At 42.8% G+C, this 26,799-nt stretch overlaps 1 protein-coding gene across 1 annotated transcript in view; it reads right to left on the minus strand.

Annotated features, from left to right (window-relative positions):
• The window catches only part of MYO7A (myosin VIIA), a 150,777-nt gene that overhangs the window by 93,015 nt on the left and 30,963 nt on the right, over window positions 1–26,799 (minus strand). Inside the window, exons 9-14 of the mRNA XM_027848154.1 lie at window positions 22,884–23,003; window positions 18,536–18,678; window positions 17,146–17,356; window positions 14,968–15,103; window positions 13,189–13,295; window positions 3,135–3,272 (exon numbers count right to left, since the gene is read on the minus strand). Coding sequence (XP_027703955.1) covers window positions 3,135–3,272; window positions 13,189–13,295; window positions 14,968–15,103; window positions 17,146–17,356; window positions 18,536–18,678; window positions 22,884–23,003 — 855 coding nt within the window. The remainder of the gene's footprint in view (window positions 1–3,134; window positions 3,273–13,188; window positions 13,296–14,967; window positions 15,104–17,145; window positions 17,357–18,535; window positions 18,679–22,883; window positions 23,004–26,799) is intronic.

A 26,799-nucleotide genomic window follows, 5' to 3' on the forward strand; every position in this document is an offset into this window, starting at 1 on the left:
TGTGTGTGTGTGTGTGTGTGTGTGTGTGTGTGTGTGTGTGTGTGTGTATCTATTCTTCCTGCCTTCAAGTAAACAAATCCTCTGTTACCAAACACCACCTTCTATCTCTAGTCTCAGGCGTTTTCTCTGACTGTCCCCCATGGCTGGAAAGCTGGAAAGCTCTCCCTCCCCATCTCTACCTCCTGACCTGTAAGTCCCAACTAAAACCCCTTCTTTTTCAGGAAGACTTTCCTAACCCCTGTTAGTTTCTAGTGCCTCCCCTCTGTCAATTATTTCCTATTTATCTGTGTAAGCTTGTTTTGTCCATATTTGTTTGCATGATGTCACCCCATTAGATAGTAAGCTCTTTGAGGGCCAGGACTGTCTTTTGACTTTTTTTATATCCAGCACTTAGAACAGTGCCTGACACATAGTAAGCACTTAACAAATGTTTATTGATTGACTATAAGCTCCTTCTTTGGTCTCTTTTTGTGTCCCCTTAGCACAGTGCCTGGCCATAGTAGGCACTTGATAAATATTTATTGATTGATTGTAAGCCTCTTCTTTTGGCTCTTTTCGTGTCCCCTTACCAGAGTGCTGGTACATAGTAGGTTCTTAATAAATGCTTATTGGTAGAGGGACTCAGTTCCTCATACCAGTGAAATAATAGGTTTAATCTCTATCCCTGTGTGCCAGGCATTGGGCAATGAGATACAAAGGAAAAGCAAAAGCAGTCTCTGCCCTCAAACAGCTTACATTCTAATAGGGGAGACAACATGTATAAATCAGAACACGAAGTATAAGGGAAATAATAGTTCATGAAGCACTATCAAAGTGGAGGCATTTATCATCAGCATCGTCTTTCATCTTCAGCATCATCACGATTCCCATCCCTCATCACCCATGCATGCTGCCCAGGACAACCACAGGGATCTACTAAACCCTGAAGAGGAGATGGGGATGAGTTCCCCATCACCCCAATCAATGTACCAAGGCTTATCTCAAATGTAAAACTATGGGAGAAAAGACATGAAGCTTATCTAGCAAGGGCTTAAGAACCCACCTAAGGAACTACTGTGTGTGTTTTCCTGTCTGAATTCAAGTCATAGAATCTCTGAGCTGGAGGGGAACCCATAGGTTCTCTCTCTAGTCTAACTCATGCTTGAACAAGAATCTCCTACAGTCTCTTTGACTAGCAGACATTCAGTGGGGACACTTAAAGGAAACTACTATTTTTGGACAGTTCTGGCGGTTAGCAAACTCTTTCTTATAATGAACTCAAATCTGCCTCCTTTTGATGTTCACCCAATGTTCGTGGCTCTTCTGGACCTCGCCAAGACATGTATATCAGGTGACAGCTAAAGGTGACCTGAGTTCAGCCTGGCGCTTACCACCTATGTGACTTGGACAAGCTACTTAACTCTCTGGGCCTCAGTTTCCCCATCTGTAAAATGAAGGGGTTGGACTAGTTGACCACTGAGGTACCTTCCAGCTCTAGAACTATGATCCTAAATCACTTAATATCTCTAAACCTCAGAGTCTACCTCTTAAAATTAAGGTGGGGGATGGGGAAAGGTGACTTTCTACTTTGGGGGTCTTAATCTTTTACTTCCCTGGAAGTCCAGTGAAACCTATGGACTCCTCACAATGATGTTTTTAGATGCATAAAAAAATAATCCACTGCATTTCAAGGGAAGCCAAATATACTGAAATATAGTTACAAAGAATGTATGTTTAAAACCAAGTTCATGAAGATCACATTTCGAACCCTGGTCTAGATGGTCTGTTGTTGTTGTTGTTGTTATTGTTGTTGTTGTTGTTATTGTTGTTGTTGTTGCTCAGTCGTTTCAGTCACGTCTGACTCTTCACAACCCCAGTTGGGTTTTCTTGGCAAAGATACTGTAGGGTCCCTCTTATTTCTAGAATTCTAAGGTTCCTTCCTGTTCTGACACCTCATGTTCTGTGATTCTATGTCACTGTCCAAAGAGGATACTGTCTTTTAAAACTATAATTACTGATAATTACTTTCAGTGAATTATTGCCACCTAATTCCTTGGTTACTTTGAAATGGCCTTGACATCATTTCTTAGTCAATAAACATTTCTGAGAAGTTTCTCATCCCCGTGGCTTCCCACTTCTTCTCAGTCTAATTTGCTACCTAAGAATCAAACACCAGGAGAACTAGAACTAGGGTGGGGCAATTTGAGATTTGTGCTAGGGTGACAAAATTTACACATGGACTCCGTGGCAGAAGCTGTCGTAATAACCAATTCCTTGCCCTGCTTAATTGTTTCTTATATTACTTTCTCATCAAGAACAAAAAAGTTGATTTGGGAGCAGTTTTATGTGCTGCGCCTGAGGTGCTAAAATTGTTAGTTATAACAGAGTAGTGATTTTAACCAACTCAAAGCGATAAGGTGAAATAAGGCTTGACAAAGGCATCATCTAAGAGGAGAGACCTGAGGGAATATCTCCACAGAGAAGGTTCTGGGAGCAAAGCTGACTACGATGGAGCTGGGAGGTCTCTCTCCAGAGTAAGACCCCTCCTGCTGCTTTTGCTGGCATTAAAATGGGACCATGGATGCCAACTGATGCCTCCCTTTGCATCAATGCCCTAGCTCTGTGTGACTATGGATAAGGAGTGTTACCTCTTCAAGGTTTTAATTTCCTCATCAGTCAAGTAGTAACTTTAATACTTATACTATTTCCCTTATAGAATTGTTGGGGGAAAGAATTTTCTAAACATTAAAGAATTACATAAATGTGAGCTGTTAACATCACCAACAATAATATAATGATTCCTGTGTTTTGTGGGCTCTGAAATCATATAGTCTAAGGTCCCTTCCAGCTCTGACCTTCTGTGTTCTAAGGTCCCTCCCAGCTCTGACATTCTGTGTTCTAAGGCACCCCCCCACCTCTGACATTCTGTGTTCTAAGGCTCCCCCACCTCTGACATTCTGTGTTCTAAGGTCCCTCCAGGCTCTGACATTCTGTGTTCCAAGTTCCAAGTGGCTTTCCAGCTCTAGCATCCTAACTCTAAGAACCTAAGGCGCTGACTTGACCTACCCTTGTCATTCTCTCTCCACCCTCCCCCCCCCCACCTCCCCCATGATCCCGAAACCCCCAGGGGAGCCAGGGCCCTTACCACTACTCACCATGGGCCTCTTGAACTCATTGGGTTTGATGCAGCGTACAAAGAAGGGCTGGCAGACGCTGAGGGTTCGCATCAGCAGCTCCAAGGAGCGTTTGAACTGACTGCTGAGAGTGGGGGAGCGCTTCCTGGTCTCTGCTCCCTGGGACAGGAGAGGACAGGAGAGGAGGAGAGTGGACCCATCAAGGTCAGGAAGGGGAGGAGTGACAGTTGCGGGGTGCGGAGGGGGAGGCTTTTCCTCCCCCACTCCCCACAGGCCCTGGGCCCTGGCAGGCTAAGGGAGGGAGGGAAGGAAAAGCAAAGGAAGGAGGTCAGAAGAGGCCAGGGACACAGCCTGAGAGGGCCCAGCTGAGGGAATGGGAAACGGAAGAGACTGGGGCTAGGGTTTTTATTTCCCCTCTCTCTGAGGCAATTTCACTGTTTTTCAGCCTGTTTCTTTAAAAAAAAAATTATAAACACAGAAGGGCACCAAAATGTAGAGTGAGAGAACCTGAGTTTGAATCCTGGCTTTAATATTTATTGCTTATACAGGGTGTCCCAAAAGTGTTAGTGCGGTTTTCATCTTTAGTAGCTTAGTGTTAACTTCTGTGACATGTCAAAAATAAAACCAGCCCTCAGTTTTCTCCCCCTCAAAATCTCTAAGATCTCTTTTGGCTCAACCAACAGTTGTGTGACCTTGGAAAAATCACCTGTCCTCTGGACAGAACCAGAACAGCAATCAATAGTATAAAAATGAACAATTTTGAGCACTTGTGTAAACTGATAAAGAATGGAGTGAGCAGAACTAGAAGAGCATTTTATACAATGACAACAACACTGTAAAAGTAAATGCCTTCAAAAGATTTAAGAACACTGACCAGCACAATGACCAGCCAAGATCCCAAAGGATCATGAGATGCCTGCTACCCATTCCCTCTCTGAGAGGCCATGGATTCAGGGTGTGGCATCAGACGTAGATTTTTTTTAAACAAGGCCAATGAGAGAATTTGTTTTATTTGAATACCCATATTTCTTGCAAGGAATTCAGTTTTCTTTTCCCCCCCAAGGAGGTGGCAGAGAAAATAGATTTTTGTTCATTAAAAAAGTAAATATTTAATGAAAAAAATAAAATGGGTCTCAATAATAAACTAAGCATTCATATGGGACTTTAAGGTTTGCAAGGTGCTTTGCAAATATTACCTTATTTGATTCTCATAGCAACTCTATGAGGTAGATATCCCCATTTTACAGATGAGGAAAGTGAGCCTGAAATAAATTATGTAACTTACCTAAGGTCAAATAGCTACTAAATGTCTGAGGCAAGATCTAAACTCAGGTCTTTCTAACTCCAAATACAGGGTTCTAGCCACCATTCTCTGCCTAATTCCCTCTCCCTTCCAAGTGAAAAAAGTGTTTTGTAAACCATAATAATAACAAATTCAGATTTCTACAGCAATTTAATGTGAAAGTACTATGGACATGTGAGTTTGTCATTAATATTCATGTTATTATTGCTATTATTAATGATCCTCCGACTCCAAGCTCCCTTCGTCCATGCAGCCCTTACCAACTACTCTTTAGATTCATCTTTCTTTCTCTGAACCTCAGTTTCCTTTCTGTCCAATTCTAGCACGCAGTGGTCTTACAACTAGCTGTTCAGGGAGTGAGAGTTAAGAGGTACCATGCTGAGAAGCAGGTAGAGGAAAACCATTCAAGGGAGGGGCCAGGAGACATTTCCTCCCGGAAAAGAGAAAATATAAAACAAAGCCAGCCCCCTCTGAAAGGGGCTGTCACAGCAGCAGACTTGTTCTGCTTTACCCTCCCTAGGGCAGAAGTGGGAGCAGTGGAGGAGGCAGTTTTCAGGTCAACAACATAAAGATGGATCCAAAATGGAACGGGCTGCTTCTGTAAGAAATGAGCTCCCTGTCACTGGAGATATCCAAGTAGTGACTGAAAGACATCCTGAAGGGAGTCTGTCCTGAGCTAGACCAGCTGAGGTCCCTTTCAGATCTGAGGATCTAGGATTCTAAGATCCTCCAGTCTGTTGCACCAGGTGGCTTAGGACATAGGGAGAGAGAGAAGCACCTGGGAAAACAAAGAGGGTGAGAATGTTCTGCAACAGCCCACCCCGTTCATCCCCAGGAAAGCCAGGATGGCCTCACCTTCCTGGAGATACCCTAGCGGCCAGAAGGCCTCAGCTCTTCGGCCTTATTTTAACTGATCCCATGATCCTTAATGAGATTTCCTCGGTCAAATCCTCCTGCAGGGGAATGGAAGGTGTGGGGGAAGGGGTATGGTGGAAGTAGGCTAATCTTTACTGAGCTGCTGCTCCTTGGGGGAGGGGTTGGGGAACCTGCCTTCCAGCTGCCCTTTGGGGTTTCTCTCATGAGGCTCAGGTGCCTAGCAGAGGGCAAGTCACTACTACATGCCTATTACTACACTCCCTACATGCCTAGTGGTTGTTCCTCAAACACGAAACTCCCATTTGCAATGGTAGTCATCTGTGCCTGGAAGGCTCTCCCCTCTTCCCCTTGACCTGCCTTCCCTTCAAGGCCCAAATCTCATCTTCTACAGGAGATTTTCAGGGTCCTCCCGGGTGCCAGTGCTTTCTTCTGAGATTACCTTCCAATTTCTCTGCATTTATCTTGTACAGAAAGTGCCCCAAGAGTCTTTAAAAGCTTCTGTACTAAGACTTTGGGGATGCTTTGTACATCCCTATTGTCTCCCCCATTAGAATGTGAGCTGCTTGTGGCTGAGGCCTGTATTTTGCCTTTCTTTGTATTAATTGACATAGTGCCTGGTACATATTAAGTGCTTACTAAATGCTGGCTGACTTACTGACTTGCAACCACCTCCCTGGAGGTGTCGCTGTGAAGGAATATCTATGTGAACTAGAAAAGTGGTAGAGAAGTGAGAGCTTATTATCGTTCCTTTCAGAATGGTCCTTGGGTTTGAATACCGAGTCTACCAATGACTTGCTACCGTGTGTGTGTGTGTGTGTGTGTGTGTGTGTGTGTGTGTGTGTGTGTGTGTGTGTGTGAGAGAGAGATCTTGGGCAAGTCACAATCTCTCTGGGCTTTGGCTTCTCATCTGTAAAGTGGGGCTATTCGTCTCAGACATGCCTCCCTCAGGGGGCTGATGTGATGGAGCAAAAGCGAAAACGGATGTGTAAGCCCTTTTGGGGGCGAGGGAGAAGGAAGATCATGCAACATGTAACGATGGGCCATTGTTGGAGAGGACTGTGGGGCTCACTCCTAGTACAGGGAAGAGCAGGAGATTCCAGCATTGGCTCTAACTCTCAGTTTGCCCTATGACCTTAGTCAAATCACTTCACCTAAGCTCTAGTTTCTTTGTCCTGCCTCTTGCACAACCATGTTGCAAGGCTCAAATGAGATCAAGGCTAGGAAACTATGTGAGTGTTGTTGCTGTCGTTGAGTCGTCTGCAGATGTATTCAAGTCTTTGTGACCCCATTTGGGGTTTTCTTGGCAAAGATACTGGGGTGGGGGTTGGCCACTTCTTTCTCCAGTTCATGTGGAAACTGAGGCAAACAGGGTTAAGTGACTTGCTCAGGGTCATACAGCTAGTAAGTGTCTGAGGTCAGATTTGAACTCAGGAACATGAGTCTTCCTCACTCCAGGCCTGGCAATCTGTCCACTGTGCCACCTAGCTTCCCTATGTAAGTAAAGAAGTAGTGAAAAGACACTAAACAGGCACAGGAAACATGCACCAGGTGCTTGGAAATGTCCCTTTTCCTTTCTGAACCTCAGCTCCCTCAACTGTAAAATGGGCTGTTTGGGGGCTGATCTCCAAGGCCCCTTCCAGCTCTAACACTGCAGGATTTTCAGAGATTGCTCTCTCTCACTTTGGCTTCAGTCCCTTCCTTGGCCCTAAGCCCAGTGAGGTTAAGAGGTTGGGGAATGGAGTTGGGTTCAGAGAGAGGCATTCCCACTTTGGAACCCTCTCTCAGTGGATTTTCTCTAACTTAAGATTCAAACCTAAGATTCAGTCGAGGCATCTGACCCAGTCCAGATGATCCTAGGAACTCAAAGGATTCCCTTTGCATCTGCTGGGAGTTTCCTGGCAGAGAGTCAATCATAACCTGGTTTGCTGGCATTTCTCCTATTCCTCAAAGAGAGCTGATGGCCCAGAGCCCAAACTTTCAACTTTTGCCAAGAGGATGCCCCCGATTTAGAAATGAATACATACAGCAAAATCAATTACATGACTGAGAAACAGACATCTCCCTGACACAAAGCCTTAGAAGAAATGCTGGGCACCCATCCACAGTACCACAAGCTAGATAGATAGTACAGTGCAATAGAACGAGTCATGTACTTAGGAGTCAGGAAACCTGGATTCTGAGTAATTCATTGTCTTCTCTGGGCTGTGAAATGTGGGATTGTCCAAAGGACATTTAAACCACAATCCAGTGTCCAATATTCTATTATTTTAAGATCTCTTCTGGTTCTTATCTTTGATGTTCTAAGTTCTAAGGTACCTTCTAAGCACGGAGAAGAATGGTGAATTCTGGTTCTGGTTCTAACCATTAACTTACCATGTGACCTTGACCAAGTCAAGCTCCCCTCCCTGAACTCCAGTTTCTACTATAATGTGTGGACAAATAAGCCTTCTCAGGATGGTCATAAGGATCAGAAGAAACGAAGGATGTGAAGTGATAGGAAAGGGGCTTAATGGGCCTAAAAGGTATGTTTCAGTAAACTGTGTCCTGAGTTACCTACCAGCTCTGGAACTGTATATCCTAAGGTCCTTTCCAGGTCTGACATTTAACATCCATGTGCTATGTTCCCTTCCAACTCTGATGTTCTATGTTCTAATATTTTATGTTCTAAGATCTCTTCCAGTTCTGATGTTCTGTGTTCTAAGGTTCCTTCTTCCTCAGACATTCTATGTTCTACAACCTCTTCTAGCTCTGACATTTTCTGTCTTAGGTTCTAAGGTCCCTTCAAGCTCTGATGTTCTGTGTTCTAAGATCCCTTCCAACTCTGACATTCTGTGTTCTAAGGTCTCTTCTAGCTGACATTTTCTGTCTTATGTTCTAAGTTCTAAGCTCTGAAATTCTGCATTCTAAGGTCTCTTCCAGCTCTGACATTCTATGTTGTATGTTCTAAGGTTCCTCTATAATTCCAGCATGGATGACTTCTCTCTTTGATTGTATTCTTGTCTCGGATGGAGGGCTTGTTGAGAGGGTAAATCTATCAACCACTATTGTAGAACGACCATTCCCTGGGCTAATAGCTTGGTACTCCCTGTGATTTGCCCGATTTTCCAAGAAGGGGCTCCTTTATTCTTTTCCAGAGTGAAAGTTTTAGTTCCTGGATTGAGAGCAGGCCCAGAGTGCGTTACAACTCTGGGCAGGGGGCTCTTTCCCACTCTTCCCCAACCTTTATCCCTAGACAAGGCTGACTCCTGATGAAGTTGAGAAAGTGTGGACCCATGCAGGGAAAGCCAAGACAGGCATGTGGCATTGTGGTGTGGTGGAAAGAGCTTTGTTTCAGTAGACTATAAGCTTCTTGATTGCTTGATTTCTGTGTTTCTGTCTCCAGCACCTGGCACATGTTAGGTGCTTAATGCTCAATGAATTAAATTGAATTGACTAAGAGTCAGGAGACCAGACCTGGGTTCAAGGCCTGCCTCTGTCACTTATTTGCCATGTCACCTACGCAAAATTTCTTCCTTTTTGGAGGTTTCCTCCCATGTAAAACAGGAATGATAACATTTGTGCTTTCTATATCACAAGGTTATTTTGAAGAACCATACAGAAATATTTGAGAGCACTAAAATAAAAGAGTTGGATTCCAGGATCTCTAAGGGCCCTTCCAGCTTGGAAAGGAAATCTGGCTTTGGAGTCAAAAGATACAGATTTGAATTCTGACTCTACCATGTAATAACTGTGCAACCTTGGGCAAGTCATTTCTTCTTTGTGAACCTTCGTTTTCGGGAATAATAATAACTGTACTACCTACTTCATAGAGTAGGTAGTATGAGTAAAGCACTTTGTAAACCTTAAAAGTACTATAGATATGTGTTATTACTATTATTAACATTTTGCTCCAGATTTATTATTTCATCATTGTGGGGAAATTCCTGGTATGGAAACTCTATGAATGCAGCTCATCAATTTGCCTGTGAGTTACAGTCTTAAGAGTGTTCCCTGGGGTGTTTAAGAGTCAAATGACTCACCCATAATCACACAGTTGGCAGGAATTAGGATTTACACCTAGGTCTTTTCGACTCTAAGGCCAGATGCCATCAATCCACCACACCAATGCCCCTCTATTGTTACTAAGAGTATTGAGTTAGCTTAGGTTTCCCTTCTGAACTCTATAAAGTCCTCCATTCTCCATTACTTCTACAAAGCTTTTCTTCTCACATTTCCTCTACCTGATTGTTACCCACACAGCAACCAGCAAGCTCATGACACTCAAAAGCATACCCCTCCCCACAAACTTCAAAGCCCCCCCCCCCAATTCCCCAATAGCAAACCCAAGAGTCCAACCCAGAGCCCAGAGCATGGGCTTTGGGGGATGTTCTTAGCACCACTAACCATGGTGTTTTTTACCTTTGTTGAGGAGGCTGCTGACTGGCCAAAAGAACCGGATGCATAGCCACAGAGAAACTATGGGAGCAAGGGGGGAGGGGCAGGGGCAGCAGAGAAGACAGAGAGGGTGGGGAATAGAAAAGAAAAAAAAAACAACAAAAAGTGAAAAGAGGAAGTCCTAGAGCTAAGAGAGAGTTCTGAGATGGTGTTTCTGGCCCTGTCCCAGTGCTGAGAAGACTGATCATAATGGGGATAGGGGGAGAATGAGAGGGTGAGGGCAACGTAGCCAGAACTTTCTTGCAGGGCTCAAGAAGAGCGAAAGGGCTACAGAAACGAGCGTCCTCCTCTTGCACTCAATTAAAAACCCCACTAACTACTCAGTGTTAGGGTTCCTAGCATGAGTGAAGGAAGGAAGAAGAAAGAAGGGAGAAGGAAAGAAAAGAGAGAAAAGGGGAGAGGAGGGAGGGAAGAAGAGAGAAAATAAACAAAAGGAGGGAGAAAGACAGGAGAGCAGAGGAGAGAAAAAAATGAGGGAAGGAGGAAGGGAAGACAAAAGAGGAAATAAAGGAGAGAGGGAAAGTGAAAGAGGGAAGAAAGGAGGGAGGGGAAAAAAGAGGAAAGGGGATATTCTGTTCTCATTTCAAATTCCATGAATCTGAACACAGCATCTTTTCTCTTAAACCTGCCACTCTCCTCACTTCCCTATTTCTGCTAATGACTCCACCTTTTTCTGGGTAAGGAAGGCTCGGAACGTCTGATTCTTTCCTCTCCCTAACTCCCCAAACCCAATCAATTGACAAGACGCCGGGATTCTTTCCCTCAAATCTAATCCAATCCAAGTAATTCTTGTATCTGTCACCCCTTTTTCACTTCTATAGCCACCACTTTAGTTAAGGCCCTTATCACCTCTTCCCTGAACTTTTGTACTAGACTCCAAATTAGTCTCCTTGCTTCCATTCTCTCCAATCTTTAATCTATCCTTCATACTACCGCTAAAGTAATCCTCCTACACTCTCTCTCTTGTAAGCACATCACCTCCTATGGGTACTTTTATCTCTATGCAAGTAACTAACTCGTTCAGTCATTTTTAGTCATGTCCAACTCTTCATGACCCCTTTTTGGGGGTTTTCTTGGCAGAGATACTGGAGTGGTTTGCCATTTCCTCCTCCAGTTCATTTTACAGATGAGGAAACTGAGGCAACCATCACTAAAAGACTTGCCTAGGGTCACACAGCTAATAAGTTGCTGAGGTGGGATTTGAACTCAGGTCTTCCTAACTCCAGGACCAGCACTACATCCACCTGCACCACCTAGCTGCTAACTCCTATATCTTTATTTATAGGCTTAATCTCCCGCCTGAATTCCAGTCTGGTATTATCAACTGCCCCCTGACCATTTTCACCTGGATATTATTTACTTGCAGGTTTCTCAAACTCATATGTTATCCATACCTTCTTCAAACTTCCCTATTTCTGCTAAGGGCACTGCCATCTTCCCAGTCAACACAGTCTGCAACTTTGTAGTTATCTTTGACTCCCCCCATTGTCCTCAACTTCCCCCTGCCCTCCACTACCATATCCAATCAGTGGCTAAGCCTTGTCAATTCTCGCTCTACAACCTCTATCACATCTGTCTCCTTTCCCCTCAGCCTCTGCCCTGGTCCACACCCTCAGTCACCTCTCAACTGTACATAGCCATTACTGTAGTCTGTCTCCCTGCCTCAGGTCTCTCCCTATTCCAATCCATCCTCTTCACAGCTGCTAAGTTGATATTGCTAAAACAAAGGTTTGCTCAGATCCTTCCTCTACTCAAAATTTTTCAATGGCTCTATCTTGTTTATAGTGTGAAATCCCAAATTGCTTCAGCTTTGTTTCCCCAGATCCTAGTATAGTGTCTAGTACATACCCAGCACACAATAAATTTACTGAATCAAATTAAATTGTTATAGGAGGGAGAAGGAAAGAAAAGGGAAGAGGAAAACGAAGAGGAGGAAGGGAGGAAGAGGGGAATTGTTAGTGTAGAGGAAGGAGGAAGAAAGCATGGAGTTTGTATTGGATGTTCCAATTCAGATGTGGGAAAGCAGAATTAAAGTTGTCAAGAGAAAACATAGAACATAGAAAACATAGAACTCCCCCATCCCTCACCTCCCTCAGTCCCCTTCTCCCCCTTCAATTCAAGTCCTCCTTCAATTCTCTCCACCCACCCAACTACACCCAGCTTTTGGACCTTTGTCAGCTGTCTTATGGAAAAGCATATGTCTCCCTTAGCTTCAGGGACAGATATCCTACCTTATATCTGTAGCTATCTATCTATGCATCACTCAATTACTATGTCTATCCATTCCTCCATACTTTCATCCATTCATTTGTGCATTCATCCATCTACCTATCCATCTGTCCATCTCTAATCCATCCATCCATCCACCCAGGGGTGTGCTGATGCCAGATCCTACCAGGTGCTAAGAACCAAATGTGTGAGTATTTACACTTCGGAAATCAGCAAACACTACAAAAAGGAGCTCAATTGATTGTTTTGTTGATTTCTAGACTTAAGGAAATGTTGAAGAAAATGTTAATGATACAGATTAAATAAAAGGGTGTCCTGCATTTTCCCAGAGCTGTTTGTTAAACATTTACCAGCCCATCCCTGCATTCATTTTTCGCTCTATCCATTCATTCGTTCTTTAGGAAGAGCCCAGAAGAAAGGGCTCACAGTTGAGGGGAATAGAAGCAAAAAAAAGTTAAAAAAAACCAATCCTGCTATATTGATGACATCATGGAGGCAGGAAGGGCTAGTCCAATGGAAATTCTCACCAGTCTGTTTGTGCCTGTTGCAGCCTGGCACCAGTTTTATCAACTTTATCTTCCCTGCTCCCTAACCCCCTTGTCCCCCAATCATCCTGAGCCTCACTGGAACTAGGAAATGTTTCTTCTAAAAAAAACAGGAGAGGAAGAGTCCATTGTGTAAAAGACAAGGTACAAGAACCAAAGCTATGGACAGATTCCAAGAATATTTTTTGCACACCCATACTTTACCAACCTATACATAAAGGAAAGGTGAACACCACTAAGGAAGAAATCTTAATTTTGGAAAACTTCCCGACATCTCCTGTCCAGGTCAAACACTGTATATTTTATGGTCCTTTCCAACTATAACATTCTGTGTTCTAAGGTCCCTCATAGCTCTTACACTTTATATTTCAAGGTCCAGTCCTGCCGTAACAATCTATGTTCTATGTTCTGAGGTCACTTCCAGCTCTGGTATTCTGTGACTCAACCCTGCTCCTATCCTCAATCCTCTTTCTTCTGTGACCCTAGCCAGAGGTTGATTGGACTGCCATTAGTTCAATGAGCTAATTATTGTAAGGGGAGGGGGTCACATTTGGCATACCTGCCCCCATCCATCCCTTTCCTCCAGACTTCCCCTCTTTCTAATAGCACCCCTCCCCCAAGCCCAGGGTGGAGAGGGGTGGGTTGATGGGTGGCCAGGCAGAGAACCCTCTCCCCAGACACCTGTTACCATGGCAACGTCGGCCTGGAAGATCTGCTTGACAAACTTGTTCCTTGAGGAATGGACCAGCTGTATTATGTCACTGTGGAGAGTGTCCCTGTTTTTCTCCAGGAAACCTGTAGACGTGGGAAAATGTCACAGGAAAACTTCCCACCCCCAAGAACTACTCCTCCCCATCAAAATAAAATGCCATACGGTTGGTGTGGCTGGGGTGGGGGTGGGGGGGTGCAGAATCTTTAGAGCTAGAAGGGACCTTGGAGACTGTCTAGTCCAACCCTCTCATCTTTCAGAGGTGGACCCAGAGGCTGAGGGAGGAGAAAGTGTCTTGACCAAGGTCACACAGGGAACTGTTGGCAATTTCAGCATAACAGCAATGTTTGGGAGGGGAGGAGGTGAAGGCATTTTACAAATGCAAAAATTGAGTCCCATAGATTGGAAGGCACTTGACTGAGATCATCTGGGTAATAAGTGGCAGTAGGATTTGAACTCAGGTCTCCCGTCTCTGAACCTAGCACTGCTTCCACTGTACCATAGGTCTTTGTCCTCTCCTTCTGTCTGTCTTTGTCTCTGTCTCTTTCTCTTTGTCTTTCTATCCCTCTATTCATATGTGTATGTGTATACATACACACACACACACACATACACACACACATACATATACTCATACACACATAGGTACTCCATGTAGATATAGATATGAAAGTATTATATAGATACACACATATACAATACACACATATATGCTGATACACCACATATAGGTGCTACATGTGTGTGCACATATATGTTTATATGAAAAGCAAATATGTACACATATATACATATGGAGTACTTATATGTGTGTATGAATGTATGTGTGTGTACATCGTGTATTTATATATAGACATATAGATACACGCATGTGTATATATGTATGTGTATAGATATCTATATAATATGCCTATATATAATATGTGTATATGAGTGTGTGGTGTACATGTATGTGTGTGTGTGTTTGTGTACACACACACACACTCCAATACATATATATGGATACCTATATGTGTGTTTGAGTGTATGTATGTGTATATACATATGTTTGTAACTATATACCTATCTATATCTGTGTACATATGCGTGTGTGTGTGTGTGTGTGTGTAATTTGTCCCAATTCTGCTACAGAAGGACAGAGCCCTTCCAGGACTGTGCTTGAGCCAGCTTGAACCCTCTTAAGAAAGCTAATTATTAAATGTTCTCTATAAGTGCTTACACCTCAGAAATCAGCAAATGCTGAAATGATGGGGTTGAATTATATATGTATACATACATATATATGTTAAGATACATCCCTTCTACCTCTAGATGTTATGATCCTAAATTATAGAGAGGCAAATTGCCCCGATGGAAGGAAAAAGTTCCTAACAATTAGAGCTGGGCAAAGCCAGAATGAGCTCCCCACCACGGGAAGTCTTCAAATGTTGTACTTTGTGCCTCTGAGGTTCCTTTTACCTCTGAGGTTCTGTGATTCCACTGGGTGGTCAGTGACCCCTCCTGAGACAAAAGGAATAGCTATGGGTAAACATGAGATTCCAGGGCATTTCTTGTTCCCAAGGACCTCCCAGTCTCCCTCTTTCTCTTATTTAATGAGTTCCAAGGTTGGGGGGAAAGCAGAAATCACCTGCCCCCTCCCTCCACCTATTGTTTGCAACCAGGTTTTCAATCCTCCTCTGGCCCACTGGCAAACAGAACTAGATCTTCCCCAAAGCAGTTTGAAGCTTCTTTGAGTCCCAGGGGCCCAGCAACAGGTACCTTGTGTCTCATAGTAGACAATTCCAGCAAAATGATTGATTCCAAACTGGGTCTCATGGTTGTTCTTTGGGGGGATGTAGTTGGTATTGAGCTTGTGCTGAGAGTTGAGTTTATGCAGCATGGTTGTGTCCGTCCCCTGCAGAGATCAGGCCTCCACTGCTGAACCAGCCCCACTCCTTTCCTCCTTGAGACCACCTCTCCTATACCACCCCCAGGACCCCAATTTAAATTCCGACTCCCCCATTTATGACCAGTAGAATCTGGGACAAGTCACCACTCATGACTCAGTTTACTCACCTGTAAAAGTCTCAGTTTACTCATCTTTAAAATGAGGAGGCTAGACTAATCAGCTAGGTGAAATAGTTAATAGAATCCTTCCAGCCCTGCGATCATCCTGGGTTTTCCTGCCTTTTCCTTAAGAACATCTACAAAAAGTTCCTCCACTTCTCCTCTCACTCTCTTCTTAACTCTCTACCACCTGGCTTCCAACCTCACCAAAACTGCCCTCTCCAAAGGTACCAGTGATCTCTTGACTGCCAAGACCAATGGCCTTTTTCTCAGTCTTCATTCTCCTGGATCCCTCAGCAGCCTTGACACCTGTGGACATCTTCTCTCTAAGTTTGTGGGATTCTGTTCTCCTGGTTCTCCTCCTACCTACCCGACTGCTACTTCTCAGTCTCCGTCACTGGATCTTCCTCCAGTGAAACATCTTAGGTGCTACATAAATGTTAGCTATTGTTATTATCTCCAAAGTCCCTTCCAGCTCCAAGTCTATGCTTTTATGCTTTGCTTCCCGAACATATCCCTGCTTTGGTCCCTATGCCCACAAGTAGCTTGAGGTTTAATACGAAAAGTTTTAGAGTTGGAAGAGGGCCTTAGAAGTCATCTCATCTAAAGTCTTACAGAGAAGGAACCTAAAGCTCAGGTTGGGGCTTGCTCAAGCTGGCAAAGTCTTCTAAACAGGAGGCCTTTGAAAACAAATGATTGACCCAGAGTTGAGTCCCCTCCCATCACCTGCTCTGTTTGGTTCTAACTCCACCAACATCATGTCTCCGCCACCTGGAATCTCATCATCATGGTAGATTTGGCTTCGACACCCAATACTTCCTCAACACCTTCAGCAGCCTCTGTCCTCTGATTGAAGGGTTAAAGGATGAGTCAATAAACCCTCTCTAAGGCCCCCTTTCATAGAGGCTCCAAACATTTCCCACCAGCTGCTCTACTTGGTTTTAACTTCATAAACTTATTGCCTGAGACAGTGTAGACTCTGGTGCCCCCCCACCCTATTTCAGCTTCTTTTTGTGTATTATCTTCCCATATTCAATTGTAAGCTCCTTAAGGACAGAGATTGCCTTTCTTTCTCTCTTTTTAAAAAATTCATATTCCCAGTACTTAGCACACATAGTGCTTAATAAATGTTTATTGACTATGATCTTGATCTGTTGGTGAAGTATTTTCTGTGTTAAGGTCTCTTCCAGCACTAATATCCTATAATTTAAAACAGTGATTCTCAAAGTGTGGTTGGGGTATCCTTGGGGGTCCCCAAGACCCATTCAAGGGGGTCTGTTAATATTATTATTTCATAATAATACATTTCTAATACTTTAAATATTGATAGCTATAACCCATAAAACAAGAGCTCTTTGGATAGTATTCAATAATTTGGGCATAAAAGGGGTCCTAAGACCAAAAAGTTTGAGAACTGCTGCTCTAGAATGTTTATACCATACGTGGCACTTAAATTTTGCCCCTTGACCCTTCTCGCATGGGAATACCAGTCACCATGGAGTGGGGTTTGGAGTACCTTTTCCCTCTTGTTTTTCCGCTATTGGCCTTTCCCAGACCATGGTCACCTGGAACCCATCTAGGCTGCTTAACTGCTCATATAGCTTGGTGAAGATGAGAGTAGCCAGCTCTACTTTTTTCCAGCAAGATGGAGGCCAACCAGGCCTCCCATCTGCCCTGACACAGCCACTGTCTCCTAAGGTCTTCCTAGATGTTCTTTGTTCTAAAATTCTGTGGTTTAAAGGCTCTTCCAATTTTAACACTTAATGATTTCTGAGTTGTCCTGGGATATGATGGGACTTGGGTAAAGGAAGGATGTTCTACACTCTGTCCCCAATTCCTCCCCTGTTCACACACAAACATGTATACATTCATACTGATGTACACACACACCTTAGGGAATTTGCTCTCCTCATCAATAAGGGAGATGATGTTCATAGGCTTATTAGCAATCATGTCTAGGGCTTCCTGGTTGTCGGTGAACTCGATATGTAACCAGTCAATGTTCTCCAGGTTGTATTCTTCCTGCTCCAACTTGAAGACATGCCTCACAAAGAATTGTTGCAGGTTCTCATTGGCAAAGTTGATACAGAGTTGCTCAAAACTGGAGGCCAGGGAAGAAAGGAAGAAGGTAGTTACAGAGAGGGAGACAGTGGGGCAAGGAGGATAGGTTAAGACTGTATGGTTTCTTCTCTCAAGAATGGAGACTCCTGTCAGGGAGGATTTCAATCCCATCCTTTTTTTTCATTCATTACTTCAAGTATGATTAACATCTAATGAAAACAAATTCTCCATTATAATGGCCTATTTTGACTTAAAGAAGAGATGAGAAAAAAATGCACCTCCCTCACTTCCCTGTAGAGAGAGGAGAACATGGATTTGGAAACTGCAAGTTCTGTCAGATTCAGTAGATGGATTGTTTAGCTTGTTGAACTCCTCTTTTCCTCTTTTAAATTCTCTGTTACAAAAGATAAATTAATGAGCAGAGGATAGGGGACAGATATATTTTGATATGAAATGATACAAAAAACACTAAAATATGTCAATAAAATATTTTTAAAATTAAAAAAAAAGAATAAAGACTCCTACTGCGCAGGGATGGGAGGCACCTGATGAAAGTCAGAAGACCAGAGTCCCTTCATTCCATTATTATAGTTTCATTCCCCACAACAAGCATCATAGCCTATTAGAGAACACAGATTAGAACTCAGAAGACTTGGTATTTCATCTTGACTCTGTCAGTAAATCAGTAAATCCCTTCCTCCAAGTCTTAGGTTCTTTATTTTAGGGCTAGAAGGGGCCTGGTAGGTTACCTAACCCAGTCCTCTCATTTGACAGAGAAAGAAACTGTGCCCCAGGTAGGTGAGGGGACTTACCCAAGGCCACACTGGGAGTTTAGTGGCAGAGCTATACTCCAAACTTCCAGACTCCTGGTACAGTGCTCCATATCTTACCTAAATTCTATAGCCTCTCCCCCTCCTCCCCAATCCTACCCCTACAGAAACACAGGGCTTTACTTAGAGTAGGTACTTAATAAATATTTCCTGAATTGTGGAATTGAACTGAATATGCCATCCCTCCCTGCCTATTTCCCAGAGTAACTGTCAGGATCAAATTTGTTTGGTACTCTTCTAATGTATTCATCTTTAGGGCTAGCCTTATGAACTGAAACCTATAAAGAAATAGTCACAGAGCAGGAGGGGAGCATTCAGAAATACGGGCATGAAAGGGGCAACTTTGCAAGCCCAGCTTTTGAAGACAGGGACTGTGTCTTACACTGTACCTGTTCACGGTAAAGTTTTCAAAGCCAAAGATGTCCAAAAGACCGATTGATCTTCGTGTATTTTTGATGCCTTGGGTTGGAGGTCTGTAAATTGCAGCATTGATCTTGTCCACAATCCACACAAAGAGCCTCCCATAAATTCCCTGAAAAATAACCAGGATTTTTAACTTTTGGAGTCCTTAGGTCTAAGTCTCTCCTCTCTAGCTCTTTATATTTATACATACTCTATAGAAGCCTCATGTCTGGAGAAGAGAGAGTCTTACTGTCTTCTTCCCTGGTCAGACCACATAAGAGTAATGATAATGTAAAGGTAGTTGACCAGGGAAATCCTTGAATAAAGTAAGGAGTTCTCCAGTCAATCTGATGAAAGTACACAGGAAGGTCCATTGTTAGTCCCTGGTCGAATGGAAGAGTCCCCTAGTCAAGCTGATGGGACATAAGGGAACTCGTAGTGATTGACTGAATTAGCCACTTTTCCTGGTGGCCTATAAAAGTCAGCTGATGATGCTGTTTGTGGTTCTTAGCTCTAGAGGACTTGCTTGTTGACCTTTTTCTTGTGCCTTCTTCCAGAGTACAACAAAGGGGATGGGGAGTGGAGAATGTCTCTCCTACTCATCACTAGAAGCAGCAATGCCAGCTAATAGCAGAAGCACATGATAGGAGGAGACATGTGCTTGTACATGCCCCGGAAATGCATTTCAAGGGCATTCTTACTGGACCCCAAACTCCCAGGTAGTAGAGGTAGAATTTTGAAGTCCCCAGGGAGGGTAGGTACTGAATCTTGCTACCATTCTAGTGGAGAAGAGAGATTTTCTTGGCAATGATGGCTTTGAGGATTGCCTCGTGAGTAACTCCAAGTTCAAGAGCTCCTGAATTTGAGAGTTTAGACACTGAACCTTTCAGAATGGTAACATTTCCTAATGCATCCATCCACATTGTCCCTACACAGTGACCTACCTACAGAGAAAAGCCGTGAAGTTACTTGAACACTTCAGGTCTGACGAGAAGGAGGTCTTTTGTGCAACAAGTTCTAAAGTATGTTTACCTTCTGGGGGTATCTAAACCACAGGGTGGTATTATGAGTCCTGGGAAGACTGTGTAGGACTCTGTAGGAAAGAGATACTCACCGGAATGATGGAAGTTGGCCCCAAGAGCAGTCTCAAGTTAGTTCTCTTCCAATGGGAAGAAGAAGGTGGGGGTTGGAAGGCAAGATGCCAATGGGCTATTTGAAGACTTTTTTTCACTGTATTTGTTCAGCCTTATGTTTGGCCTTATGTGAATCCTTAGCATCTTATGCTTTTTCTTTAGGGGTAAAATAAAGGTTGACTCATGTTCAATAACCATGGTATATACTGTCTGTGTAGGACCTGACCATATGTATTTGGGATACCTTAGAACATGCTATAATGAAGTTTTATTTTGGAAATTTTGCCAGATTAATTCAGGTGAGCCAAATGAGCCAAAGAAAGAGAACTCGACACGTCAGGTTCCTAAGTTATGAAACCTGCTCCATGTGAGCTCAAATACTTTGAGGCGGGGGGGGGGGGAGGTGAGAGTGGAACAGCAGGAAAATCTTTCATCTCTAATAGAACGCTAGATTTAGTCCTTATCCTACCTAGGAACTTCAAAATCCCACCCCCTCTACACAAGGATTTGGGGTTTAGTAATGATGTCCTTGAACTCCCCTTTCTGATCATTTATAAGCACATGTCTCCTCCTGCCGTGTGTTTCTGCTGTGAGTTACTATTGCTGTTTCTGGCGGTGGGTAGCAGAGAAATTCCCCATGCCTTATCCTTCTTGATGTACTCTGGAAAAAGAACCAAAGAAAAGGTCAAAAAGCAATTAGGTGATAATAACAACCACAACAATTCACACTTATATCATGCTTTAAGGTTTGCAAAGTGCTTTATATACACTGTCATTTGAACTTTACAATAAGTCTGGAAAGTAAGTTCTATTATAATCTTAATTTTACAAATGAAAAAACTGACGCACAGAGCAGTTAAGTGACTTACCCAGAGTCATACAGCTTCTACGTGTCTGAGGTGGGATTTGAACCTAAGTCTCCCTGACTCCAAGTCAAGCACTCTATTTATTTGCCATGCTGCCTGTTTAGTCCTGTTGTGCATTCGATTCCAGGCAACACATTTTTTTAAAAATTCATTTTATCGATGCCTTTTATTTTGTGGAACATAATCATTCACTGATATACCCACATTGAACTCTCCTCTCAAACAAAGAAAAACAATTAAGCAAAACAGTTGTTGCTATTCAGTCATTCAGTTGTGTCCAACTCTTCGTGACCTCATGGACCATAGCACACCAGGCCTTTCTTAGCCTCCACTGTCTCCCAAAGTCTGTCCAAGTTCACGTTCATTGCTTCCATGACACTATTTAACCATCTCATCTGCTTTCCCTTTTCCTTTTGCCTTTGATCTTTCCCAACATCAGGGTCTTTTCCAAGGAGTCTTATCTTTCATTATGTGGCCAAAGTATTTAAGCTTCAGCTTCAGAAGCAAAACAGCCTGACAGCACAATTACCTCTGAGAGCACATACTCCATTCCACTCTAACTACTGAGAAGAGAGATGTGTATGTCATCATCTATTCTTCGAGACCAAGACTAGTCACTGCGATTAATCTAAGTTGGGCTACCTTTACTGTTGTTTTCATTTACCTTCCTTGAATAGACTCTTCTCCTGGCTTTGCTTATTTAACTTGGTATCAGTTCAAATGAGTCTTCCCATATAATTTATTATGGTACTACAATATTCTACTTCTTTCATGTACCACAATTGACTCTGCCATCCCCCAGTTGATAAGCACCACTTTGCTTTCAACTTTTTGCTCCCTAGAAGGTAGAAACCACATTTTAGAAGAGGCATTGACACAAATGGACCTAAGTTCCCCAATCCCCACCCAATGATTCATTGTGGCATGAACATAACCCTGGGCTCTCAAAGGCTATTTGAGTAAATCACAAAATGTCCTAGAACTAGGAGCAATAAAGGGAAGTTATAGGAAGGCAGATTTTAATTTTGGTAGGCACTTTTCTCAAGCATCTGAGCTACCCCATAATGGAATGGCAACCTTTCAAGTCATGAACTCCACATCACAAGTAGTGTTCAAGGAGATGCTGCATGACCACTTTGGAAGGATGCTGTAAAGGAAATATCTGTTCAGGTGGGGGATGGACTAGGTGACCTCTGTCATCCCTTCCTACTCTGAGATTCTCTGATTTATTTATTCCCTTTTCCAACCTTGATTCCTCAAGGCCATTGTAGCATTCCCCTGTGGGCAGTGTAAAATAGAAGAGGATTAAGAGCAGTGATGCGCTGGAGCCAGTCCAAACCAGCTAACAAGAGCCAATTGTTAAAATTTTCAGTGTGAACATTTTTACCTTGGAAATCAGCAAATGCTACAAATCAGGGTTTGATTTGTTTGTTTTGTTAATTGTATAGACAAGAAAATGATGAAGAAAACACTAGTAATGAACATTAAACCTAATGGTGTATCCTGAGCACATTTTTATTTTCCTGGAGAGCCATCTGTTAAACATTTACTAGCGTACTGCTGACTGAAAGCCTCCAGAATAATGAGTAGCCTATCTGAAGAAGGAACAAAATGAATTTATTTCTCCGTGGTAGTCTAATGCTAGATCATGGGATACAGGCAGCTGATTGGGGCCCACTGAAAATTATTGAGTGGTGTGTGGTAAAGAAGGAAGGTTAATATGGCAAGACTTATGCTTTAGGATATCACTAAGTGATTTGCCCAGGGTCATGTGGCTTGTAAGTGTCAGGGATAGGATTGGAACCCAGGTCTTCCTGACTCCATGCCCAATATTCTGTCTCATATGCCACTTATATCAGCAATCATTCAGATAAGTTTGCTTCCTGACTCCTCTGCAGAATCATAAAGTTAAAAGAAACCTTAAAAGGAAAAGAAAGAAAAGAGAATCATTGAAACATTTCTTTTAAGTGGAGGGAGAAAAACAGAAGGAAGGATGAAGGGGAACCCTGACAAGCTGGACAGTTTTGAAAGTTATGTGTTGCATTCATATACTTGAGAGAAAACACAAAGTCTATGTAATAGACATCCATGGGTTCATGTACAATCTTTTGCTGGTCTATGTTATATGTTGAAATAACCATTTTATTTGGTGTTTGTTAAGCTTAGAACAGTATTTTAAGGCACTCAGCAGTCAATTAGTTCAATTTACAATCCAACAGAAATCTCTTTCCTAAAAACATCCTGATGAATAAAAGTTCAAGACCAGTCCTGGCCAGTCTCCACACGTATGAGGATCATAGACCCAGTCTCTCCGCCCCCTCCTTCTGGAACCTCACCTTGACAAAGGCATCTCTGACGTCCAGAGCTTGCTCCTTGCTGAGTGGGGTGGAGACAGTTTCCCCTCTCGTGATGATGGTCCGGCTGGTGAGGCAACTCATCAGATCCGGAGGGTGAACCTGAAAGCACGATGGAAAAACTCACTTTCACAGAATCTCAGATCTGGAAGGAACTTCGCTGCTCACCTACCCTCACGCATACTTGAAAAGGAAGAACAACAACAAAAATAATATGATGACAATACATATTTAAGGTTTCCAAAGTGATTTGCACATGTTATTTCATTTGCTCATTATCCCCATTTTGCAGATGAGGACAACGGATTTAGAGAGATGAATAACTAGCTCAGGGTCACATAACTGTTATTTGAGACAAGGTGGCACAGTGGATTGAGCACCAGGTCAAGAGTCAGAAAGACCTGAGTTATTTAACTCAGCCTCAGTTATTTAACTAGCTCTGTGACCTTGGGCAAGTCATTGAACCTCTGCCTGCCTCAGTTTCCTCATCTGTAAAGTGAGGATAATACCTCTCTTCCGAGGGCAGTTAATAAGCCTGGAGTCAAGAAGACTCATCTTTCTGAGTTCAAATCTGGTCTTGGACACTTAGTAGCTGTTTGATCCTGGGCAAGTCACTTAACCCTGTTTGCCTCAATTTCCTCATCTGTAAAATGAGCTTGAGAAGGAAATGGAAAACCATTCTAGTATCTTTGTCAAGAAAATCCCAAATGGAGTCATGAAGAGTCAGATACAACTGAAATGACTGAACAACAATAACCTCTCCTGAAATCAAATCATTGAGAATGAAATGAGATAATATTTGTAAAGTGCTTAGCACATTGTCTGGAACATAGTAGGCATTTACTAAATGACGATGATGATGATGATGATGATTTCATCTCAGGTCTTCCTGATTCCAAGTCCAGAACTCTACCCACTGAACCACCTTGTTGGCTATTTACCCAGGAAGTAGTCATCTACCTTGTGTTTGAAAGCTCCCATAGATGGGGAGCTCAGTAACTCCTGAGGCAACTCATTCTACTTTTGGACAACTCTAATTATCAGGAAGTTTTTCTTTTGCATCTCTGGCTTAAGTACATGCTCCAAGGCACCTTCAACCAGATTCCATCTTCAGCTATGTGCTTCCCCAAATCTAGAACTTTTAACCTCTTAACTTGTAACAATCAACCAATCTGGGAATTACTTTGATTTTGAAAGGTACTCCTGCATGCTTTCCCCTTACCCCATGCCCCAAAGTACTAGAGGGATTACACCCACCCATAAACACATATAGCTCTCTAGGTTCAAGTTTCCCAGATCCCTGATGTCCCACAGGCTTCCACAGAGCCTAAAGACTTGATCAAAGCAAAAGCTGAATTAGCAGGGGCCACCTTGAAAAACACTGATTGGAGGCACAAGGAAATTGCACTCAATTTCTTTTCCAAACAGATTTTCACAGAATTTTCAATAGACTTCTAGAATATCACAACTAGAAGACTCATCCAACTTTGACTTGCCCAACCTTGTCCAACTCTCTGATTTATCAGATGGAGCACCTGAAGCCCAAAGAGGGAAAGTGACATACTCAAGGTATGGTGGACTACAAGAAAGAGAGCAGAGATTCAAACCCAGGCCTTCAGACTCTAAATTCAGGGATCTTATTATACCATGTTATCACCTCTTACTCAGAGAACCAGCAATCTGGACCTAGAAAGACCTTAGAAATCATCTAGCCCATGGGTTCCCAAAGTGGATGATACTGCCACCTGGGGGGCACTGGAAAATCCAGGGGGGTGGTAGTACCTCAGGTGCAATTGGGGGCATTGAATAAAAATAAGGGGGTGATGGAGGCATAAGGAAAGAAAAGAATATAAGAAAATTTTGAAAAACTGTTCATACATGTTTCATCTGTTATGTAACAGAGGTAAAGTTTTAGTGATTACATTATTTTCCAAATAAACACACAAAATGCAAGTTATAACCAATCAGTGGTTCAAGTCTGCTGACAGGTCTTAACAAGCAAGTGTTGCCAGGTGAGCATGTCATGCATTGTTGGAAAGTCCAGCACGCATCAGCAGGAATATGTGAGTGAAATGACTTGTTGACAATACCATACTATACAGTTACATGACACAATATTGTATCATTAAAATTTCAACATAGGAAAAAAAACAGATTTACAATAAATTGTTAAATGTAAGATGCTTCATTTTAAAAAATATTTTAGAGACAGCTAGGTGGTGCACTCGATAGAGCACCGGTCCTGGAGTCAGGAGGACCTGAGTTCAAATCCAGTCTCAGACCAAACACTTGTTACTTACTAGCTGTGTGACCCTGAGCAAGTCACTTAGCCCCAATCGCCAAAAAAAAAAAACAAACCAAAAAACAAAAACCAAAAAAAGAGTGAAAGGAGGTGAGAGAAGAGAGAAGCCGGACACATATCTGGCTGGCACTTAACTGCATAGACATGAGAGCTGGTCCATGGAAGTTGATAAGGTCATCATTATCATCATTGCCAGCATTTATATAGCACCTACTACGTGTCAGGCACTGTGCTAACCACTTTATGAATATTATCCCATTTGATCCTCAAAACAACCCTGGGAGGGAAGTGCTGTTATTATCCCCCACTTTACAGTTGAGAAAACTAAGGTAAATAGAGGTTAAGTGACCTGCCCAGGGATACACAACTAATAAATATTTGAGGTTGGATTTGAACTCAGGTCTTCCTGTCCAGAGCTCTATCCACCATACCACTAAGAGAAAATATATAAAGTAAGAGGACCCTGGGACAGAGCTTTGGAATATACCTACACATCAGGGGTAGGACAAGGCTGATGATCGTACAAAGAAGACTGAGGGGTAGCAGTCATACGGGAAGGAGGAAAACCAGGAAGGAGCAACATCATGAAAACCCAGGAAGAAGAGGGTGTCTCGGAGGAGGCAGTGATAGACAGTATCAAATACTTCAGAGAGATCAAAAAAGATGCTGACAGAAATGGCCACCAGATTTGACAGTGATTAAAATGTTGGTAACCTTGAAGATGGAACAATTTGAATTGGGTCATTTCACAGCAGAGGAGAAAAAACTGAAAAATTAATTGATTTTTTTTAGCATCAGAAGGATCAACAGAGAGCATTTAGTTATTTTTCTTCATTTTTCTTCATTTTACAGTGGATGAAGCTGAAGCCTTGAGAGAAATACCTTGTCCAAGGACGCACAGAATGTTTACGAAAAAGCTGGGACTAAAACTGTAGTCATGGAATCTCACAGGCAGAAGAGCCCACAGGCACCATTCATTCCAGCCCACACATGAACATGATATAGCATCCCCAACAAGCATCCATCCAACCTCTCTTTAAAGACTTCCAGCAATGGGGAACTCACTATCTCATAAATACTTGACTCCCAGTCAAATGACTTCTCCACTATACCATTTTTTATTAATGCTAGCAGCTTCTTGGCTTATCTTTCATAATCTGTCAACTACAATCATGTTGTTGTTATTCATCCTTTGTTTCTGAAGAGCACCAATGATATCTTGGGATGATATATTGACTTGTGCATGAGTTGGATTTAAATGAGACAGAGTTGCACACAGTCGTCAACCTCAATCTCCCTTCCAGAGTCATCGGAGTCCAGTGGCAGGACAAAAGCCAGGACAACTGTCTATGGGCTAGGAGGCAGTGGATGACCTTGGTGTCTTTGATGCTCGGTGCCCAAGCTCTAAGAGCTCTATGGCCCCTGCTTCAGCCACCTTAATGGCCATCAGGACAAATTGTTTTCATTTATCCATTCTGCCCCAGGAAAGTCTTCACATATTTGGGGGAGACATACCCCTAACTCACCATCAGGTTTAAGGTGTGTCAGCTACCCTCCATCTGGTTTAGGCTGTCTGGCAAGATGGTTTTATTGGCG

The sequence above is a fragment of the Vombatus ursinus genome, unplaced genomic scaffold (assembly GCF_900497805.2).
Source record: "Vombatus ursinus unplaced genomic scaffold, bare-nosed wombat genome assembly UNPS02005659.1, whole genome shotgun sequence".
NCBI lineage: Eukaryota > Metazoa > Chordata > Mammalia > Diprotodontia > Vombatidae > Vombatus > Vombatus ursinus.